Here is a 17,891-nt window from a genome sequence, read left to right on the forward strand (position 1 = left end):
CTTCTGTGTTATACTTCTAAATATGGATATATATACTGTAAAAATTGTATATTGTCTTGAAATAGGTTAATGTGTATCTAGTGGTCTGTTTATGATTCTAGTTAGTAAGTAAGTAAAACACAATGTAGGGTGTGAAGATGAAATAGAGTCAGAGGCATATGTGACAGGTTGGCTTGGCAGCCCCATAACAGAATAGCCACAGGTCCAATCTTCACAACAATGCCCTTGAACAACTGCAGGTCCATTAGTAAGACCCACATGTTCTATCTAGCCTTCACCAAAGTGTATCATAAAAGAGAGAACCACTTGTTTGACTGTGTCATTTATGTGTGCAGTCTTCATCTCACCTTGCAGCCCTCACAGGCGTGGACTCCATAGTGATAGCCCGAGGCACGGTCAGCACACACTCGACACTCCAGATTGAGCGATGAGCTGGAAGATGTGAAGTCCTCCTGGCCTGCCGCCACCCCGTAAATAACTGATGATGGGCTGGATGCTGGGGTCAGGGCATCTAGAAAAAACACAAGTATATAGCTGCTTACACATGTCATTGCACTATTCCCATGACCAATGCATTCATCTTAAAAGGCACACTGATTAGCCTATTAAGAATTTCCAATTTACAAAGAAATCCACAAACAAACCACATTTTCTTTTGTTGTGCACAAGCGGTCCTCCAGTGGTGAAAAAGCACCTGACTGAAAAGCACTTTTTTTTTTGAGAAAAGACTCAATTCCAGACTTTCCCAACCAGTCCAGTCCATAGACTGTAGGTCCAGCCTCTCTGACCTTCACAATATTGCCACCCTGGACTGAGCATTCAATCAGATGGGACAATGGCCCTCATTGGCCCCTTACTCTTGGTATGACGACCACATCTGATTTGAAAGTGGGCACAAACACACTTCAATGAAGATGTCTGTGTCTAACGTTTCCATTGCTGCTGCAGTCCTAATCATTATTGTTTAGATAATGTGTACATTCATGAGATAACTGTCTATTTTCTATTGTGTATGGGAAATAGCTGGAAATACCAAATTGTAACAGTGCTCTCTATGAAGCACTATTTCTCACAACTTTAACATTTTGAAATGTAATAACATATGTCTACTGAGTATTTTAACATTCTGAAATGTAATAATATATGTCTACTGAGTATTTTGATTCAAGTGCAGGTTCTAAACAGGAAATGGAGCATAACTGGAATCTGCATTACCTCCTCTTTACTAATCTCAGGATATGCTTGAAACAAACTAGTTGGTGCAGCATGTCATCCAACTATGTCTCAAGGCAAACATTTTGACAGCGCGGCCAAAAGCCTGCCATCATAAAGAAGGGCGAGACGTGATAATTGTCTAAATGGGGATAATGTTGCATGCTTTTGAATCTCTCCTCAAAGGTTTTCATGGTGTTGCACTTGTTTGTGTGCAAAAACAGACAGAGGAGGTTGTGTAAGGAATGAAAATAGAGACTGTGATTTGCTGACACATTTCGTTGGACTAGAAAAGTTACTAAAATTGGTGAGGGAGGAGGGAGATTCAGATGCTGTTCGATCCAACAAGCCCTTCACTTGAAGCATACTGTCCTCTTGAACTCTTTCTATTTCTGGTGAAGCTCAGTAAACATGACCAATCTTATGTTTTTTTCCTTTCTGTAATTTATGCACGGTGCACAAATTAATAACTTTGGAAAGGTGAACACATGATGGCCCTATTGTATTTTGCCATAGTCCTCTAGCAAACAACTGGTGGAATTTAAATACAGTTTGACCTCTTTGGGCCGACAAAGACAGTCTGTTCCATCACAGCACCTATTCATTCAGAGATAATAGTATGCCGTTTGTGGCATGTTGCCTGTGACAAGCATAACAGCGTTGGAGTAGTATTACTGTTATTCCTCATGGATGACAAGTCATGGGGTTTGCCATGGGTCGCCAAAAGTTTCCTATTTCCACCTTGTGAAGGGAACATGGTTGGTAGAACTTGCTCAGTACACAAATAGCAAAGACGAAATGGTACAAAACAGTGGCACTAAGTCAAGCCACATGAATTGGGAGAGAGACGCCAGAATGGGGATAAACAGCATTTGGCAGCGGGCCTGGTGCAAATGCACATGTTTTGACTGAGTGTGGACAAGAAAAGCATGTCAGTGTTTCTTCTGCTCTCGTCTCTCACCGTTAGCACTCCTAAACACCAATAAATCCTAAACACCCTCTCACTGACTTTTCCATGACATCATCACATCATCAAATGTTTCCGTGATGCCTTCTCCGACCAGTTCCCTCTCTTTTCCTCTCTTCTCCCTCACTCATACCTTCTATTCTTCCAACAAATGTTTATCTTCCTAGACCATTCACAGCCTCTTCGCTTGTTGCATAATTTGGTAGTAGCATAAATCTCCTAGATGTCCACAGGACTTCTATTCAGGAGGAAACACGGAAGCAAAGTGGATGTTTCCTGAGAGGTGGTGCGTGGTGGCTGAGGAATGTGTGAATTCCTCATTGGCTATGGGGCGAGGAGAAGGGCTAGAGGAAGACAGATTGCTAGAAGGAGGGAGTACAGAGAATGAGAAGTATATAAGGAAAAACAAATAAGTAGGAAACATAGAAGGAAATTGGCAGAAAATGGGCAGGAAAAAGCATCAATAGACTCAGTGAGTCTGAGACAGACAAGGACATATTGATCAGGATCAAGGGACTACTGCCCAAAGGTGAGAAAAATTGGGTCAGTCAGACATTCGGAGTAAAAATAGGCTGTCAAAGGCTTTTAGTGTAGCCTTGTTGTAGGTAAAGGCAAGAGGTTAAATAAGCTGAAGTGTGTGTATGTCCTCTCTGAACATTCAGTTGGAGCAAATTAGGGATTAAAGGGCTAAACCTAGGGACCCCTGCTCTAAAAACATCAACAATGGCAAGGAGATTATACTGAGCTGCAGGGGACACTTTGAAACTATGAAATGACAGTGTGGGAGCAAACTCCACATTGTTATCTCACCACGTCTTACCTAAATATACAGTATTTTTCAATTCAATGACAGTAAGACCTTTTTCACCTAGGACAGTGGAGCCTTCAGAGCCATTGCTGGAGTACTGGTATTCTGGGACATCAAGTGAGCTGAGGGCGCTGCTGTCCATGGACTGGGAGATGTCCTGTAGCTCCTCCATGCCGCCAATGAAGTCGTCATCGGTGCACAGGGGGCTGCCCAGCACAGAGTCCTCCAGGGGTGAAGGGGGGTGGTAGTGGCTCTCCATGTCGACCATCGTGGTGGAAGAGCGGGCAGTCGGCACTCTCAATCATCAGACTGGAGACAGAGATAAAGGGGGAGGGTGATGGGGAAAAAAATAGACAAAGAGGTCAAAGAGGTGATATAGAAACAAAGGGAGGTAGACAGACAGAGAAAGTCAAGACAATGATTTCACCTCTGTCAGAAATGCACTGCAGCATTACATCATTATCAACATCAACAACACAGAATTATACTGAATTATCTCAGGCATGGATGGGTTACATTTAGGACTTTTAAGTAGTGCTGATGCAATGTGTGGCCTTCCACACCAACAGGTGACGCATTTTGCTATAGTGGATCAGCAGGCAATGAAGGAATGAAGGACATATCCTATGACACAACACAAGCCCCTCCAGTACCCTGAGCCATTCAATCCAAATACAGTAACCTTATCCTCTCAAACCTTATAGTGCTGCAGAAAGAGAAAGACAGAGGACCGAAGGACAGATAGAGTGAGGCAAAGAGAGGTGGAGGGATAAATGTAGGTCACTGGGCTGGCTTAGGCTGCGCTACAATGGGAAGGCTGGGTCTGGGCTTGGCCCCGAAAAGACATGACAGACAGGCTTGTAGCTGGGTGAGATTTTGCTGAATTGCAGAGTGGGGACTGGGAGGAGCTGCAGAGCTATACTTGAAGGTGCACTAAGATTAAGAAGTGGGCTTGCCTTGTGGCTTAAGACTGGCAGAAGGAATGGACCTTACATCACATATTCAAACTTCATACATCCGCATGTAAACTGGGTCAATCTTCAGTAAGCCTTTTCCATCAGGCCCCGCTAAGAACATCAAACGCAGTAGGAGGGGGGCTGAAGTGGGGTGAGGGTGGCTATAAGATAGCAGCTGCTGGTTGTTCTCAGTCATTCCACACTGTTACACATGACCGCCTTTAGTTTAACCTTAACTTACCCCTTACTGTGTAATGTACTGTAAGATATTTGAGAAGAGAGAGTGACGGCGTACTCAAAAAGTTTCAGCCCTAAGTACTCCCTGAGATTCTATTTAAAAGATCTGATGACAGAAATGAATGGCATCCCATTGAGGCAGCGACTGAAAGTACAGTATGGAGAACTTTCATGTAGCTTTGCTTGAAAGCAGAGGGCAAATCAAAAATAGTAACTAATCTCTCTGTCTATGGCATTCTAACCCTTTAGTAGAGGAAAAAACTGCAAAAACCTGGACCACTGACAAACAGGGACACACTTCCAGGGCTGGTGGGAGATTAGCAGGTGGCATGAAAAAAAAGCAGATGAATGATATAACTCAAAGTCTGAAACATATATAAATATATTCTAACAGCAAGAACAAGCTCAAGGTCCAACAAAATGGTATAATATGGATGGATGTGGATATGGATGACCACTGAGTTTTCCTTAATAAATCACAGATTCTCAAATAAAACTTTGAGTAAATTTACATAGCGAATTGCTGAGTACGTTTACACCAATAACTCTTTTTGCTGCTATCATTATGGCACATAACAGAGGTGGAACGAATAACAATTAGTTTATTTGCTCGTGCACTGAAAACAAGTGTGTCAGCAATCTTCAACTTTTTCCAAATATTCAAGAGGGAACTGAAAGGGCTATTCTGGTGATATGGTACTGCACTTCCACCAAGTTAGAGTATGTGTCCCATGGTCAGATTGAACAAAAACAAGGAAAAAAAAAATTTGTGCAGCAGAAGCTGAGATATTCTGACTTTTAGTTCCTTGTCAAATGCCAAAAACTCTGGATCTCACGTTTCCCATAATGCAACTTAATAGCATTTTTCATGGAAAATGCCCACATCTTTCAAACTTTACACGACAAGTTTCCGTTAAAATTTTGAAGCCTCTGGGCTGAAGCCGAAATAACCCTGATAACACGAAGACTTTATACAGCCATTTTCATAAGCTGATGAGTAAACTGATCCTCAAGTGTAAAATCGGTGGAGTGCTATTTTAATGGTAACATGGTATGCATGTTCTGGCGAATAGAGGTCAAAGATGTTATAATGAGTCTTCACTTGAATGGGAAAGCACTACATCCTCCATTAAAACCATTGGAAATTAACGATGTATTGTTATATTGGCAAATGCATGAATTTAAATACAAACTTTTCAAGGTTGGAGCCATTGGGAAAGACAACACAACAATTAATAAATATAGCAGCAGTAGTATTTTAATGAAACAGTCAACTGACTGTTCTTACATAATGTTTTGGTTAATCAGTAAAGAAACAATAAATGACTAAATACATCATCAGGAAACACAGCCCTGAAGAACTGAACCAAACCTCATAGTAAAGGAGATTCCTATACTCTACATGGAAAGAAGCCTGATATGTGAGCTACTCACTCTACAATATACTTGTAATTCTGAATGGAGGCAGTGTTAGCTCTGCAAGAATAAAGCAAACCTCTTTAGCATTCAGCCTCCAGCTCCAGACCCTCAGGTCTTCTTTTAGAGGACATCCTGTTTCATACACTCACTTCACTCAGCACTGTCTCATTATAATACTGCTTCAAGGGGAAAAATAAAAGAAGCGTCTTGGCTACAGCTTGACTAACATCCATGCTGTCTGTTCAGATAACACTCCATTAATCGAGGTGAGTTGTTATTTAGCGCTAAGATAAGATCAATTTGTGCTTGCAAATCATTCAAGAACTATTTTTTCCTGAAGTAATTAGAGACTTTTTGAGTGCATATATATATTTGCTGACACAGTGCAGATATAGATCAGTGTAAGGTTGAGTAGACGTCGCGGTTTTGTGTCAACAGACACCTAGAGCATGCATGACATTCTGTTTAAATAACATATGCAACACAAGTCCTTTTCTGAACTCATGACCCCCTTCCAGCAGCTATGAACTGATGGACCGAGCTAACCTCATGTTGTCACCAACATACAACTTGAGAATGTAAACACAGAGCCGCTTAGCTGCAGACTACAGAGGTCTAGGAGATTGAGACAGAGACATACAGAGAGAGAGAGACATGGGGGGTGGAGAGGAATGTCAGTAAAGCTACATTACAAGGTCTTTATCAGCAATGTGCTCGAAGCAGAGAGAAAGAAAACAGCCGTTCCTACGGTAACAGCAAGCCTTTGTCCCATAGGTCAAGACCTCTCTTATGCTCACTCAACCAAGCCTGCTGAGGGCACTGCACACACTGAGTGGAAGATGAGCAAGGTCATATGTGTTTGTGTGTGTGTTAGGGTTTGGGTTAGGGTCTAAAAGGGGAGATGGGGGGTTACATTGACAAAGGCCGCTGACCAAGAGCCACTGGGGTCGCCATGGCGATGCCATGGCAATGCCGACACACAGATCACACATCGAAACCAACAGTGAAAGGCGGGCAGCAGGCATATGAAGACAACTACAACCTACTACCACTGGAATTCAATCTCTCATTGAAATCAATAAATCCCATTATGGTTTGCTGCAAAAATAGGTTAAATGTGTATTAGGAAGTCTGTACCAGTGATCATAGGGCCGGATGCACCAGTGGAGCATAAATAATCCATATCGTCCGATGGATTTCTGCACAGTTGCTTAACATGGTCACTCAGCCCCTCCCCACGTTACGCACATCAATCGCAGTCAAGACCTACATTAGACAGACAGGCCACGAAGCAGCTAGTAAGCTCTGGCTGAGGCACATAAACTCTGAACATGACCCAGGGATGTAGACAGCCCCCTACTCTCCCCACAGGAGAGGACATAGAACAGCATGAAGTCAGTTTACACCGCTATCTTCAATCTTAGAGAAAATGATCTAAAAATCACCCGCACTGTTGAGCTGATACTCTTTTAACGTCTCAGCGGTGATATTCATCACTCAAAGGGATCATCCTATCTGCTCCTGTGACATCTCTACATCCACAATGATGGGTATCTGGCCACAGTTGATTGCTGAGAGGGTATAATCACACAGCCTCCATAAGTATTGTCTCTGGGGCGTCCAGTAGATATACGCTTTCCAAATCCTTCAAGGACGAGGACAATAAACGCCAAAGAGTTTGATGACAAATACACAGTATAAAGATAAAGCTGGCATCAGACCAAGACAAAAGAGGTGTGTACGAGCTTGTTTCACCAAGGTGTGAAAAAAAACATTACTGAAAACACTGCAGTGCAAGTACAGGAGTACATACCTTGGCAAGGAAAACAGAAAAAAACCCCTGATAAATAGCTCATGTACTATTTGTCTACTGTGTTCAAATAAATTCAGAATTGTCACCAATCTATAAAATGTGTTTCGTCAAAGACTGTTAGGTACAGTTTATACACCAAAATTAACTAAAGCAAACAAAACTCTATCACCCTACCTTCTTCATTCACAAACTTGAAAATCTTCATGCGACTTTTGCCTCTGACAACATGACTTCCAGCTCTTTCCAAGATTCTCTATGATCATTCAGTGTGTGTTTGTGTACGTGTGTGTGTCAAACTGACCAAACCACAGGTTAATGTTTAATCCACCCATCCTGTGGTCTGAGTGCTGTCAGGCCTGTAAGACGAAGGGCCCCAGGGGGCATAACAGTGGTCTTAGAGCAGGAATATGGGCTGATGGGGCTGTCCCGCCAGCTCTGCGTGACCATTTGTTTGAAGAGTTCTATGAGGTCAACTCAGACCGTGCCCGCAGAGTAAACACTCAAGTGAACCCTTATCACTCAGAGCTGATATGCTGGCCGGTGCCCTCTTATCATTATGGAGACTGACCAAAGTACAGGCCGGGGAAGTGACTGACATTGGACTTTAGCTGTAGTTTGTGACAGATGAGCCATATGATAGATAACAGTTCAATCACTCTGTTATCGGGCCACTTACCTTGTCATTTCAGGGTCAGTGACAGTTTAATGTCCAGCACACTGCTAATTTGGGATGCTATTTTTAGACTTGAAAGTCCATACCGGTGTGTTTGTCTGTTGCCTTCTAATCTATAAGTCATGTATTACAAATGCATGCTATAAAGTTGTATATTTTTATATGTATTGTGCCTCAACTTTCCAGACATCCTGTGGTTTCATTTTTTGCAATGTGAAAGTCTATTAACAGACTGTTGAAACTTGCTTGAGTTGTGTTATCCATTACCATGAAGTCTCCATTCATTTTTGTCAATGTTATATTATTGTTGTGTGGTAATGCAGTTTAAATGCAGATTGATTTGAAACATCTGCACTATATTACCTCATAATGATAATGTAACTTTGAAAAATATTAACTTGATGCGAGGGATTACACAATTTCAGTTTCAAGCGTTAGCTAACACATTCACATATGTAAATGAACCGAATCAATGGCTGCCTGGAAAGGTTGAAAAAAATACATTCAAATGTCTTAAACACACAGCAGCATGTCCCATCATGAGGTCCATTTAGTATCTGTTCTGGGGTTTTCATCATCATCATATTACATGATTTTCAGCATCATCAGCAGATGAAGTTTGCCCATTTTCAAAGGAACTGTTCACATTTCCATTTTCTGAGCACTTTGTGCTTACACAGCTGTGTCCATGTTGGCCTCATAGCTGAGATTCAAATATACATTTATACATGATTTTAAGTAAATGGGCCAAAACATGAAAAAGAAAAAACTGGCATGGTGCTGCATGGTGTTGGCTAATATGTTTATTGACACATAATAAATCTGTTACCACCACAGGTCAAGCCAACTGAGATCCAGAAAAGTGTTAAGAACTAAATTATCCCTTTTACTTCCATCTCAGTATCTAATTTTAATATAGAACCGCATACAGAGCAAGAGACTGGGTGAGATAACACCTACCAGTTGTCTCATCAGTTTGTTTACTCAAACAGACTATTACTAGGAAACACTTAAATAGATTTTTGAACCTCCCTGTTGTTGTTCATTTTTGGTGCAAGCAGTGCATTTGTCTACACATGTGTATAGCAGTCCTTATAAATAACATGACTAATAAACTAAACCTAAGATAAAAGTACTTCTGTTGACTCACTTAACTGGATCACGCCTCCAGGACTTACTTTACTCAAAATAGATTTTTTAACTACAGAGGTAACTAACTTGTTTCCCAATTATTCTATTTCCAAATGTACATGCCTTGTGATTTTTATGGAGCACAAGTGTTACTCAAGATGAGCTGTTGCTTTAGTTGTCCACAGATCCAACACCCACTGCTGCACTGAGTTGAGAAATAAAACAGTAGGTTACATAAAGCCCAGTGGACTCTGACCTCTGGATTGACAGCGTGTTCAGTGTAATAATAATTAAATGCTCACACACACACTCACATTGTCAGAAGACAGAGCACCACACTGTACAAATTGACCATAAAACACTGCAGAAGGTGCAATGTGACAGTGTATCACGTTACCTCAAAGGTCTACGGTGACCTGACCCTTCATGCTGGCTGTTTATAGCACACCATTACATGCTGGAAAGTGTGCCTGCATGTGCGTATAATAGAGTCAAAACAAGTGCATGAAAATAATAAGACATAACTTTGTCCAGTTTGTTCAATTGGTGATCATGTTGAAAGCAATCGATGCCCTGTGATTGTCAGTTTAGCCAAAACAGAGGGCAATGAAGAAAATGTTGAAAATTGGAATTCAGACATGAATTTGGGTGTGCGACTGCATGCCACATTAATAATCTTATAATCAGAGCTTGATCTCTTCAATATTTTGGTTCAGGGTTAGTCTGAGTAGGTGAAATGTTTTTAAATACTTGCATTTCTTCATACTTTTCTGAAGTATGTTTAACCTAACCAGCTGTCATTATCTCCAATGTTTTGTTTGTAATAAGGTTGCGAGGGCTGAGGCATTTTTGGCTGTTTACTTGTCTGAAACATGAAGCATTTAATAGCATAAATATTAGTTAAATATTCCCAATAACATGTAAATGATTGGTTTGCATGCCAAAGCATTGAGAAATCAATTGATGGTGCAGTTAATCATGTTTAAAAGCATATGATTTAAAATGAATCTGATTTAATGAGGCTCTCTTTATCTGGCTCAGAGGACCAGAACAAAGCCAGAGGAGGGAAAGTGATTCAAAGTGGTCATGATATACTGGTGGCTGTATTCAGTACTAGAGAACAGTCCTGCTTTGCATGAAGTCTGATGTATCAGCAACAGTGGGGTCAAATGGAGAAATGACACAGCTGCTGTGTAACCTTGACCTGTAGTACAGCCATGGCTTAGCAAGCTACATCCATGTCTTAAATGTATTTGCAGCTGAAACAGCGAGAGGCTTGACCCTCACTGTTCCCAGCTGCTAAAAATCCCTAAATTCAACAATCACTAACAACACTGACCTTAAGCAACATGTCCATTCTGTGCAAAACGCCAGGTCCTGGCTGCCACTCTCTGAGCTTATTTCCAAATCAGTCACAAGGATCAAGCAGGGTCACCATTACTAAACATCCCTAAAGTACATCCAAACTGTAAATTTCAGAGTGGGGAAACTGCAGCAATCATTTACAGCTGTTTTATCACTTGACAGATGTAGGGCTGGGGTAACAACACAGCAATGTCTCTACTGCAGCCACAAGTGGCACTTACATATATCAAACTGCGCTAACAACACCATAAAATGCCTTTGTGAGTCACCTTAACTTACACTCTTTATGATCTATGCTATCTTTGTCCTGGGTCTATTCTGTTCACTGACTTTCATCTCAATGCATAATCGTGCTGATATATTGCAGCTGTTCTGGGAAGTGCTACTGCGATATTAAGCATTAAGCATCTACACTGAATACCACAATTAGGATAGGAAATGCAATGCATGTGGATATGGCTTTTCAAGAGTTTCTAAATGTTTTCGGGTGGTAGAAATTAAATTCTAGTGGTGTGAAGTTTTTCTAGGTTTAAATATAAAGAGTGGCAAGTTGGAATATTATGTACAGTTTGCTCTAAACATTGGTACAGACCAATTTAGGAAGCAGTTTGTGATCAGCACAATGTACTGTACATATCATGGCCGGTAACAAAGAGAAGGGAATGTTCAAGTGAGTCTGTACGATCTACCAGCTGCTCTGTCCCTTGAGGCTCTGCCAAGATACAATACCCTCATCCCCTGGCAACCGAGGGACACAAGGACAGCAGACGAAGCTTTCGGTCTGTAACTTTGACTGGCCACTTTGAGCACAGTACTGCCAGGAGATATATGAGGTTTTACATACCGTGGTTTGATTGAGGATGATAGTGTGCGTGCTACATTATATGGAGGTGATTGAAAGTCTCAGATTTATTCCTGTTGTGCAGCAATCACTAATTTATAGCGCTAAAATGATTAGTCGATTAGCTGATTATCACAACTCAGTTTCCTGTCCAACATTTATTGGTTGTGTGTGATCATTGTGTGATAATGCTTTGATGTGTGTATTTTTTATCATTATTATTAGACATACTGTATCCTTGGATACAGAGTTTCAATATTACTGAAAAAAAATCCAGAAATTACCCAAACTGAGATGAGAACAACATGAAGCTGGGAGCATTTCTCTCTGCTCAGACAGCTGTGTGTCTCTTATTACATTTTCCAGCATGACACTGGAGTCCTGAGTTCCCCCTTTCTGGCTGCCAAACCAGCCTACGTGTTTGTGGGGAGGCATGCAGCACACAAGGCTGGTGAAAGAACAACACTAATTTGCTACTGTAGTAGGATCACTCAGTGCAACTTCAGACCAAAATGTTCTTTTGGCTCTTTTGTGTATATATATATATATATATATACACACACACATATATATATCTATATATATTTATTGCTTAAAACTGCAGTTCAGCTACACAGATGCCATATGGGTATGCTCAATCTGAAAGCCAAAAGACTTTGTTTAATTGGCACAAATAGCAGCCTTCATCCAAAATAATCTTTGCCCTGCCTTGACCTTTGGCATGGTCATCTGTCATGCTAATACGCACTGTCAACGTTCATATTAGTGTAAAAGACCTCAAAACAAGCAAAACTACATCAGATGATAACATAGAGGCCTCGTTCCCCGTTCTAGTCTTCATCAGTCAAAACTGAGTAGGCTTCGCCAGTAATAGAATTAGAATGTGAGAGTAGATAAGACAAGGGATAGGTCATTGATGAGGATTTCCACAGGCCTTGGCTCACGTGGATGAAGATCAGTCCGCACTGCTTCAAGCTGACAAGAGTAAATCTTCCAACAATGTATCTGTCTTGGACAAACTGGTTGTTGAAGAGATGTGACACTGATGTAAGCAAACCGGACACACAGGATTTAAAGAGACAAAGAGCTTGTGGTGAGAAAAAAAGTTTCTTCAAGACCAGCCAACTCCTCATGTCAAGACCCCTCTTGGTTCAAAGTACAAATTGCGCTTACATACAGTGGTCCAACCTGGATCATTAGCACAGACAATCTCCTGACCAGAGCTGCTTACTGTAAGTCTGGCTGGAGGGCCCCAATCTAATCAACCAAGAGGGACTTTACCATAAGGAAGGCTCAAAGGGGAATAGACCTGGCTCAAATGAAGGTCAAACCTGAGGGATAGAGGACACAAGTTGCAAAACAAACAGACTATAGACATGACTACAAACAGCCAATTATACCAAGACCAAGCTCAGACTGAAATAGCAATAAGTTAAGAAAACAAAATGCAAATGATAACACATCCACGAGTTTGACGGCACATACATCAAAACAGCGCTAAGCTGTTTATAACATGAGGAAGGATTTTACAACTTAATCAAGGCCACAATCATTAAAATCTTGGCGTAGACAACTGTAAGGTAAACAGTAGTTCACATTGCAAAGCAAGGGTGTGTGCCTGCAGGTATTTAATTGGCAAACGATACCGGACGATGTTGCATTGTGGCAAAACTTAAGCCTGGTTTAACTTTTTTGGCACCTGCGCTTGTTTCCCAGATCCCTTTGCATGAGGTCCCTGTGGTGCGAATGCAGTAAACATATGGACGACAATGAAGATGTGGCGTTTTTTGATAGCGTGCTAGTGCAAAATGCAAGGGGTATATTGGTGGGGCGTGTTGCTTTGGGTACTGGAGAGACAATGAAATACGAAGCCTTATCAGACACTAGAACACAGAGCAGAGGTTTACAATGCTATGAAGAAGGATTTTACTGATCTGTAAAGTAATCACAGTGGCAGTCATTTATCTTTCGTCGCAACAATCATGAGGTAAACAGCAGAAATACATTGTTTGTGTTACAGAATAATCTACCAGGAATGTGCACTTGCCTTGGCAATGATGTTGCATTGTCGTCCAGCAAAAGTCGAGTCAGATTCAACCTTTTTTTTTTTTTTGCCATAATCCATAACTGTGTCAACAGAATGGCCCCATTCAAATAACAGGGCTGCGTTTTTTTGTTTTTTTTAAAACACATGGCTTATTTCAGTCTGGATGCTGCCTAAGAAGTCTCCAGTACAAGACACACTTCCTGCAGAATGTAATTTCTCTGGGTTTGCTCTCACAGGTGACAAATACCAGAGGTGCCCTTGAACCTGCAGAGTTGATAGCATGCTAGTGGTACCACTGACCTTTGCTAGTGAGTCTAAAAGAGGTGGATTTGTTTTCTGGATTTACATTTCATTCTGCTTTTAATGCAAGGAAAACAAAAGCTGGATGCTGAGATCTAAGACTTATCTAACACATGCTCTCCAAGCTATGCTCAGTGTTAACATATTTTCCACTGCTTGTCTGCCATTGGTGATGCAGAGACTTGAAAAATAGGCCAGTGGAACCGGGTTCTTGTCGGTTAACATACTGATAATACATCTCTTTATGGACCCGCAACAGAGACAAATGATAAACGTTTGAAACTGTTCAGCTGGGGAGAGAACCTGAAAGTCCTGTTTCAGGACAGATGAGAAAACCCTGCCTCTCACTCTGTTCTTCTCTCTGTGTCTTAGTCTGTCTCTCCAAGCTGTGAATGGAACCAGGCAGAAGCTGATTACAGGTCTCAGGTTCCTGGAGACAAAACTGTGAGTGCAAAAAGAGTGCAGCAGCACAACCGAGCAGAAAATAACTCTGCAAAGAACAAGTACTGCAGGTTCCCTTAGGCTGAGCAAAAGAAGCAAGCGCACACTTTGTCTGGGCAGGGGCAGAGTTCAGGCAGTTGGTTTCAAAAGACATTGTATATGCATTGTGAATAAGAGATAAGGATATCATATATATGCATTGTGTCCCTCTGATTACAATAGTGAAGTTCTAAGATGAAATACAAGTGCTAAACCTTGAAAAATTGTGGTCATTTGCTTGTGCTACATGCAAAATGTTATGCATGCAGAGTAAGTGAGATCCATATCTTCCTGTCATACAGAGTGTCTAGTGAACACCACATCTGGGAGACAAAAAACATGCATAGCAATGTTTAAAAAAAAATCTGCATCCAATAACGAAAACATAGATGGACCATTCATATGAGAATAAACCCACTGTGTGTGTGGGAAACCATATGAAAAGACTTGCATCTCTCTACAATTTTTAAGATGTATCTGACTTCATCTGACTTGATATTTAGCCCTAAGTTAAAAAAGAATGTTATTTGCAATTACTATTTGATCAGGGTCTGCTATGCACATGTTATCTCTTGATTACATCTCTCTTCTCTTGATTTTACATTTCTAGCTTAAATGAGCCTGAATAAAAGACACTGTCACTTTGCTGCTGCATCAAACATTACGCTATCATCAATGGATTTTTAAGGACTCACACCAGATTGATAAGGTGTGTAAAATGGCCCTGAGTGAAGACCTTTGATCCCGGGGTAAATTCCACGTCAATGTGGAGACTGGCTTTAAGGGTTAGCAAATAGAGGGGGAACTTGCACACAGAGGGCTGAGTTGTTTACTGTATGTCTCTACGTATGTAGAACTGAACTGCAGAATGGAGCATCTGTCTTCAGATGGCCTTCAAAGTCTCACTTTTAGGAAATATGTCAGCAAAGAGCTTGACCTCCAGATGCCAAATATGTCTTTTGGAACTTGCCAATCCTAACTAAAAATGAAAGCCATGCTAACCGAGTGCATTACAAAACATAAACAAATATTCAGCCGCCATGCATCAGTCAGCAGTCACTTTAGTATGCAGCCAATTGAAGCAACAAAATAAAAATAAAACATGATTTAAGCGACGGGAGATGTTGGATTTTGAAGTCTAAACAAGAGTAAACATCTAAAAAAAGTAACACAGTCAAGTGCGTTAACTGTGGGAGCCCTCTGAACATTTGTGACCCCATTAAAGGCATTTTAATCTAACACAACAACAAGAAAAGGGTCGATTATAACAGTAAACAACTGAAATTACAGAAAGATCCTGCTACTTGTGGGAAAAGAAAGGCTGCATGCTTAGGGGAATGAGACAGGTAGGATTTGGGTCAAATTTCAGGTTCACAGAAAAAGTGTTATTGAGGAAATGCTAAATGGTAACTTTTCTAATTAGAGACTAATGATTGTGTTGAGCTGCAGAATGCCATAGCTACATGTAGTATTCACTCAGCTCCAATCAGTGATCATCACAACGTAAAAACCCTTTATGGAAAGGCAAAACTGTAATGAGAGGCATTACTTTATGAATAATTATGTAATCTAGATATTTTAAATAGCTATGAGCGTTCCTAAACAAGCTCAACAAACTCTACTCGACGGAAATAAAGAGGTGAGTGTAACAAATATTTAAGTTGTCTATATTTACAATGTTAACACACAAGGAGAGATGAATTCACTGAGATGGAGAGGAAAGGATTCCTCGAGGTTACTTCGGAAATGATTTCACAGCACCTGCAGCTACATATTAATGACTGCTTCATTCATGCATCACTTGAGCAGGTCACAGTATGAAGTTTGTGCTGCAACAGCACTAAATACATAAGCAATGATTACCACTACTGACTTCAAGGCAATATTTTGAACCCGTCCTGGAGGTGCAGAGGTCTAAGACCCTGACCATGTAATCTCACCCTCCAAAAGGGGATGTTTGTTGCATGTCATCCCTTTTCTCACATCTCTACTTACTGCTATATAACTAAAAAAGTCCAAAATTGACCAAAAATATACTTAAATGAAAAATATTTAAAACCAGAAGCAATAGACATACAATCACTTAACAAAAAGCTCAAACTCCATCTCTGATAAGAAGCTCCTAGATACACTATATTTACACTCCAAGACCATATGCGTCTGTAATGTACTATAGGTGTTTCTAGCAGTCATGGTGTGTCCATTGTTTCAGACCTGTATGTTTGCAAAAAGCCCCCAGGTGTACAGCTTGTGTAATAAATTAAGCCTTAAGGCATGGATCTCTTGACATTAATGCAACTGTCACAGGTGCATCACACATGTTGAGCAGAGGCCTTGATAAAAAATAAAAATAAAGACTGATAGGCAATCCACAGTTTATTCAGAAACGCTATTTAGAGTATTAGGACGTTCCAACAAGCCAATAAATAGCCTTTGTGTTGAGTGCATGGCTCACTAATGAATAGCTTACATCACAATGAAATGTTGCCTATTGATGAGCAAGCGGCACTTTAGCCGCGCAGGCGTGCAAACAGAAATCAGATTAGCCTGCCTCCATACAATAACAATGGCCCTATAATCCTGGAAGAATTTATTAATGTGCTACAGTTGCCTGCAAACAATCAAGTGCAGGTTTTAGGTGTAGCTAATTCTAATAATAATAATAATAACATAGATATATATATACATGATAGTGGAGATCATGCGCTGTTTCTAGGCTGCAATCATCTCTGTGCATTGAACAAAATTCCCATACAGCTAGTGTCTCTGCTGCTGCAGGGGGGGTGCACTTCTTGAATAAAAGGCCAAATGAAGACATCTACCTTATAATAGACTGCCCAGTCCGAAGCCACCATATCGTCCGAAATGTTGTCGGTACGGGAAAAGGTCGGTGCAAGATTGAGAGAGGAGCGAGGAGGGAAAAAATAGTCCCCCGACCCCAAGCACGTCCTTGTTTGTTTCCCCACAGCGCTGCCGCTGTCAAAAATCCCCCACCACGTCCATACAAAGCAGAGCCATGAAGCTCAGCTCACACCCGCAGGAAGTGACCTCATGACTGACAGCTGGCGGAGAGACGGCCCACACCCCCTGACACACCTATAGTCTCAGCGAATAGAAACAGCGTAGCAAGATTGCCTTGAGAAGGACGCCCCCTAACCATGGTGACAGCAACAAGAACCGGAAACAGAGTCTTCCTCTAAACATGCACTGACAAAGTGCACATTCATGAGTGCTTTGCTGAAACAAATACTAATTAAAGAGACAGAGAGACACTAAACTGCAAACATAGAGGATTCAAATGCAGGACTGATAATCGATTATAGTGTGATAATCAGATACAATGATGCTGAAGTGAATGAATAAAACTTGGCTGCATTAATATACACTGTCCTCACATGACCCTTGCCAGGTCATCCAAGTGTTCCCCTCTTTCTATCTGTCAGTTCAATTTAATTCAGTAAAAAGACTTTAATTGTTTAAAAGGCTTTTATGGCATGAAATTCTGGCTATGAATAAAAACAAAACATAGGCTATGCATAAACATATTATACACAGTACATTCAGTGCATGCATGGAAATAACTTATTGATAACACTAAAATAGAAACACTGAGATAGAACAGAGAATTCTGAAAAAGTGTAA

General features: G+C 40.9%; 1 protein-coding gene across 1 annotated transcript in view; it reads right to left on the reverse strand.

The window, feature by feature from the left end:
- pparab (peroxisome proliferator-activated receptor alpha b) overlaps nucleotides 1-17,289 on the reverse strand; it is a 33,211-nt gene extending 15,922 nt beyond the window's left edge. The window contains exons 1-3 of the mRNA XM_067590345.1: nucleotides 17,072-17,289; nucleotides 3,048-3,296; nucleotides 348-511 (exon numbers count right to left, since the gene is read on the reverse strand). Of these exons, the coding sequence (XP_067446446.1) occupies nucleotides 348-511; nucleotides 3,048-3,255 (372 nt within the window). The 5' untranslated portion in view covers nucleotides 3,256-3,296; nucleotides 17,072-17,289. The remainder of the gene's footprint in view (nucleotides 1-347; nucleotides 512-3,047; nucleotides 3,297-17,071) is intronic.
- Between the last annotated feature and the right edge of the window lie 602 nt (nucleotides 17,290-17,891).

This window comes from Thunnus thynnus, chromosome 5 (genome assembly GCF_963924715.1).
Source record: "Thunnus thynnus chromosome 5, fThuThy2.1, whole genome shotgun sequence".
Lineage (NCBI taxonomy): Eukaryota > Metazoa > Chordata > Actinopteri > Scombriformes > Scombridae > Thunnus > Thunnus thynnus.